This window comes from Phaseolus vulgaris, chromosome 9 (genome assembly GCF_000499845.2).
Source record: "Phaseolus vulgaris cultivar G19833 chromosome 9, P. vulgaris v2.0, whole genome shotgun sequence".
Classification (NCBI taxonomy): Eukaryota; Viridiplantae; Streptophyta; class Magnoliopsida; order Fabales; family Fabaceae; genus Phaseolus; species Phaseolus vulgaris.
In genome coordinates, this window is record NC_023751.2 from 36,666,407 (window position 1) to 36,672,650 (window position 6,244).

Here is a 6,244-nt window from a genome sequence, read left to right on the forward strand (position 1 = left end):
AATTAGTCTTTAAAAAGTTAATTAAGACTAAGAATCTAAAATAATAATAGCTAAAAAACCTTGATAGCTAATTTATATATCAATTTATAAATCATTTCATAAATTTTTATTAATAATAGAAATTAATTTAGATATAATAAGTTTTTAATTTCTAAAATAATATATAATTTAATTAATATATTAACTAACTATTTTTGTCTTTAAATTTGGTTATTATTTAATGAATTTCTTGTAGTGATAATTAAAAAATAATTAAATATAGATAAAAATAATTATTATTATATTAATTAAATATATTTTAGAAACTAAAAAAAATATTAGTATATGAAATAATTTTTTAATAAATATTTTTTAAATTGGTATCTAATTAGCTATAAAAAATTTTAACTACCAATTATTTAAATTTTTTAATTTAAAAAATTTAATGTATAAGATAATCATGTTATATAAATATTTTTTATTGTTAATTTTTATTTATTTATATGTGTATATACGAATGATGAATTTCTTTATAATTAAGGACGATACATATTCCTTTAAGTGTTTTTAGTATTTCTTTTATTAAAAGTAAAATTTTATTTGGAATAACTTAATACTTAATGAAAACATTTATTTGATAAATAATCAACATGAAACTTCAATTTTAATCTGCAAACGAAATGCGAAAAAAGACATTAGATTTTTTGTCCACATTAATTGCTACAAAAGTTTTCTGAGAGAATCATACATTAAAAACAATAAATAAGTTAATGAATAGAACATTTTTATTAAAATGTTATTGTATCTTTTTTTTTACTATGCTTTTAAATAATTTATTATTATTATATTTTTTTTATAAACATGTCTAATATTTCACATTTTTGCTAACTTGTAATGCATAAGAAATGGTTGAACAATTTGTTACCATTGAGTGTGAACATTTATTTAACATAATATAGCATAAAATTATAAGCGTTATATTAAAATATATAAATGACAATCAAATTGAAAAATATTAAAAAAAATACGTAACCAACACTGTTAATAATTAAGAAAATAATTGAGCATATCATTAATATTTCAGAGAATCCAATGTTTTAACTTTAAATTATTTCCATTGTTTCACTTTTTTTATTTTTTATTTTCACAATCTTTTGAAAACTTGAAGTGGTTTATTAAAGTAGATAATTGTTATGAAATTGTTTAGTGATTTTCTTTTCATTTTCTCTCATTCAAAAACTTTATAAATTTGTTTATATTTTCTTTGGTGGTTCATTTTATTATATTATATTGTATTTCATAAAAAAGGTTAAATTATTTTATGAATAATTTCAGGTTAAAAAGGTTAAAAAAAATATAGGATTCCATTGATTTTGTTTTATACATATTTTGGTTAAGGTTTTGTTTTTCTCTTTGTTGTTTGAGAGCAAAAGGGTGATAATATCGATGAAGGAGAATGCATGCATTGGTTCACCAGAAAGTTGAGGGTCACATGTTTTCAACTGATATAAATCTGAAGATGCTTCAAACCATAGGCTTAAATTGCTGTGCCTCGTCCCACTTTTGTAAATATCAAAGTTATGAGTTTGTCATTTCCCACACTTTGCATGCAATGCTATAAGTCACCCAGAATGCTAAGAACTGCAAGAATTTTAGAGGTTCAAACTGACAACTTTTCAAATTTTTATAAAAATGCTTTTTATCAAACAAACAAATTTTCTGTGTGTATCTGTGGGTGGGCTGGTTTTGGTAAGTAATAGCTCGTAGTTTTTGTTGGGAACTTGAAATAATTGAGAGTGTCAGATATTATTTTTATTCTATTTTTATCATATTATTTTATCTCTCTTCTTAACTATTGTATAAATGTTGTATTACTTTTATTTTATCTCTCTTCTTAACTATTGTATAAGAGTTGTATTATTTTTACTTTATCTCTCTTCTTAACTATTGTATAAGAGTTGTATTATCTCTGAATTGATTTATATTTATTTATTATTTATTTATATTTTTTTTAATAATATTATTTTTTAATAGTTTTTTATATTTACTATGTGAGAGAGAAATCTATAATTAAAAAGTATTGATTTTAATTCTACATTATTTTCTGTAAATATATATTCTAAGAAGCTTAAAGTAACTATTTTTAGTTTTACACACAAAAATATTATTTAAAAAAGCATACACTTTCGAGTGGCTATAATTACTCATTCAACAAGACTTATAATATAAATAGTTGCTTCTTTTTCAGTGTTATTTTTATTGGAATTACCATTTTATCTGACAAAAATTAATATTTAATGTAGATATTTATTACATGGATAATCGAGATAAAACTTCATCCCACAACGATATGAATAAATATCTAACAAATTACCTTTTCTAAATTTTGTACATTTAAAACATGTTTTTCTATTCTTTCACTTGAAAAATGTAAGATACACATTCAATTGAAATGTTGAGTTTGTTTCGATGTCTATTTTTTATTCATAACAGTTAATAAATGATTTTTTTTTGTACTTGCTTCTTTGTGTATAATTTTTTTATTTTACCTTTTTTAAATTCAAAATATCTTAACTTTTTAATTAATCTATACTGCATATTTGATTATGCAATTATACATAATAAAAAAAAACTACAAAATTGTATGTAGTAAAATACGTAGAAATAAAAACATTTCCCCAGAATCAGTCTTAATATCTCTCGAACACATAAAACACACTGGTAACTAATAATGTAAACAAATTAAATAAACTGAAAAATAAAAGAAAATCTACACACCTTACTATATATTTTATAATATATAAAAGTTAAATTTTAATTCATTAAAATAAAATAACTTATAGAAAATGCCAACATGATATAAAAAGTGTGATAGAGAAACATGGAGGGTATATCGAATCAGAATAAAAAGTTGGTGTGAATGGAATTCATTTTAGAGTTCATATGTTTTTAATAAAAGAAATAATGTTTTAACAACTTATTTGTTATATATAAAAATTAATTAATAAGTTTTTTTTATAGTAATCTGATAATAATATTGGATTTAATTAACGAAATTTTAATAAGTTATTAAATAATAGTTAAATTGATTGTATAAGTTGTTGTAAATAAGTGACTATTTTAATAATCGAAAGTCATAAAAATAAGCAACACTACACACACAAGTACATACAAACAGAGGTGACAGATGGATCTCCGTGAAGGTGACATGCAAGGAAAAAAGTTGAATAACATCAATTGATCGGTTTCAAAACTTGATCACTTTCTTCCAAAGAGGTTACATCATCACTCTTCCCAACACATCTTCACCGTCATCTTCTCTCCTCTCATCATGACCCCTTCTGTCAAAAACCACACAACTGAAATTCAATTCACTCATCATCGTCAAGGTGGAGAAGAGCTACCACATTTGCATGCAAATTCAGCTCCTCCTATGGAAAACAACACCAACACAAAAATGCAGCTGCATGCAGACCAAAAGTCTACCACTAACAAGAGGTACCTACCCCTTTTGGTGATTAACTATGCCATGCTCTTTGTGGGTTCTCTTTCTGCTAGCTTGCTCTCTAAGTATTACTTCATCCACAAAGGTTCAAGCATTTGGGTTTCAACTTGGGTTCAAACCGCTGGCTTTCCTCTCTTGATGATCCCAATTTGTGTCCCTTATCTCTTTAAATTCACCAAGAGGGTGCCCTTCACTGATTTCACTCCAACAATGTTAATTCTCTCAGTTTCAGTTGGTATCATGTTGGGATTCAACAACCTTTTCTTCTCATGGGGAAATTCGTATCTTCCCATTTCAACCTCTGCCCTTTTGCTGTCTTCCCAACTTGTGTTCAACCTTCTCTTCTCTGTCATCATTGTGAACCAAAAAATGACCTTTTCAAACGTTAACTGTGTGATCCTTCTCACCCTGAGCTCCATCCTCCTAGCCTTGGACTCCAGCAACGAGAGGCCAGAGGGGCTCACGCAGAGGAACTACTTCTTTGGATTCTTCTGCACCATAGCCGCAGGGCTGTTGTTTGCATTCTACTTGCCTCTGATGGAGAAGATCTACAAGAGGGTGAACTGCTACGAAATGGTGATGGAAATGCAGCTTGTGATGGAGTTTTCAGCAACAACAATGGCCACAATTGGCATGGCAAGTGGGGGTGGATTTGCCAAAATGATCTCCGAGAGTACAATGGTGTTTGACAAGGGATGCATGGTTTATTGGGTGACAGTGGTGGCAAATGTGGTGACTTGGCAGCTCTGTTTCATGGGAACTGCAGGAATGGTGTTCTTGACATCTTCACTGACAGGGGGGATTTGCATGACAGCATTGTTGTCCATGAATGTGTTAGGAGGAGTTCTGGTTTACAAAGATGCATTTGGTGGTTTCAAAGCTGTGTCCACCATTCTCTGCATTTGGGGGTTCCTCTCTTATGTCTATGGCGTCCACAAAGTCAACAGAAAGGAGCACCACAAAGCTCTCACCGGAAACAAGAACAGCAGTGACTCATCCACCGACATCATCAACGTTGTGGCTTACTGAACTATGTGTTTGCTTTTATGTTTTGCTAAAAAAAATGTATTTGCTTTTGTTTTGTTTTGTGTGATGTAGTTTATTTTGTCATGTCATCTTCCACCAGTGTTTTTTAAGTATCAGTGTATAAGTATTCTCAGTTTCGTCTATTCAGAACGTTGTTGCATGTGTAATTTTACTCTTCAGTCAATGAGTGTTTCTAATATATTAGCAAAAGTGTTCTTGCATTCATGAATGTTGTGAAGGATTTGTTCAATTTTCTCTTTGTTCTAAATAACTGGAGTTTTACTTCTCTTTGTTCTAAATAACTGGAGTTTTACTCATGCCACTTATGGTCTCTGAAATTTCTAGGAATATTAATTAATCTTCGCATTACCTAAGCACTAAATAGAAACTATAACAATAATCATTAAATAGAAACTTAATATCAAGTTTTGTATTAAATAATCGGTGTACTTTATATCAAGTTGATAGTTAAAACCATGTTTCTAATTAGATATTAATAAATTATTTATCAATAATATAAAGTAATTTAAAAACTAAAAATTTGTTTAATCTTAATTAATTTTTATCTATAAAATTAGTTTCTATTTAATAAATTTTTTATAGAAAAATGACAATGTTATCATCATTATTAGAAAAAAAAATAAAAGTAGAGGAAAGAATTGAAAATTATTAAAAATCTCTTGAAGGTTTAGTTACCATTAAAGTCTCCTTTTTATTATAGTATGTTATTTAAAATTTATTTTAACGATATTTATTAGGTTTTTGAGGTCATAGGTTTATATAAGTAAGTTTATCAACTCATTTACTTTCGAATCATTATTAAATCATCTAATCATTTATAAATATTATCGAATAATTTATATAAATTCACTCTCGAATCATTATTAAATCATTTATAAATATTATCGAATAATCTATAAATATATATTATTAAATAATCTATAAATATATTTGACACGTACTAGAATTACAATAAGTTCTTAAACTAGAGAATAATTTTAGAATTACAAGAAGATTTATAAATATTATCAAATAATCTATAAATATATTTGGCACGTACTAGAATTACAATAAGTTCTTAAACTAGAGAATAATTTTAGAATTACAAGAAGATCTTGAACTAGAGAATAATTTTATGACCACTAGCAATTATTTAAAATGATTAAAAAAACTTGTTTTTTTTTTAAGAATTGCAGCATGGCATTTAAGTTGATATAGACAAAGTTAAACTTATTGAAGGAATTGCTATTTTTTGACACATATTTATGGAAGAGAAGCTTATTTGAGGAAGTGTTAGATATAAGGAGATAGTTTTCTAAAGAAGATTTAAAACTTAATTTGTGATTTTATGTGAGATTAAAGATGTCTATGATATTTTCAAATTGTTCACGGGTATAATCTGTGCAGCTATATATGAGAGCAAATTTTGTTTCTTTTAGATGCATTCCAACTTCCAACCTTTGCAAGACACTTCTCTCACTATACACAAATATGACACTCTTTCTTTCTCTATAGATTCCTCTTTTATGCATTATTCCCTAACTTTGTTTCTTACTTTTGTGTTCACATTTAGCATAAAACATTATCTTAAATTAATATGATCTGATAAAAAAGAAATAGTTAAAAATGGTTTTTTTATAATAACATGAAATTGATTTTTATCATATAAAAATATTAGGTTCACTAAAAAAAATCATGAAATATAAACTAATTTTAGAGATAACAAATAATTAG

At 26.4% G+C, this 6,244-nt stretch overlaps 1 protein-coding gene across 1 annotated transcript; it reads left to right on the plus strand.

Annotated features, from left to right (window-relative positions):
- The first annotated feature begins 3,183 nt into the window (after window positions 1-3,183).
- Window positions 3,184-4,760, plus strand: LOC137822793 (probable purine permease 4). The gene has a single exon (XM_068627792.1). The coding sequence runs from the start codon at window positions 3,311-3,313 to the stop codon at window positions 4,511-4,513; it is 1,203 nt and encodes a 400-aa protein (XP_068483893.1). The 5' UTR covers window positions 3,184-3,310; the 3' UTR covers window positions 4,514-4,760.
- The last annotated feature ends 1,484 nt before the right edge of the window (window positions 4,761-6,244 follow it).

Bases quoted from the DNA above. Each gene is read 5' to 3' on its own strand.
- LOC137822793 (XM_068627792.1), top strand. From the start codon at position 3,311: ATGACCCCTTCTGTCAAAAACCACACAACTGAAATTCAATTCACTCAT.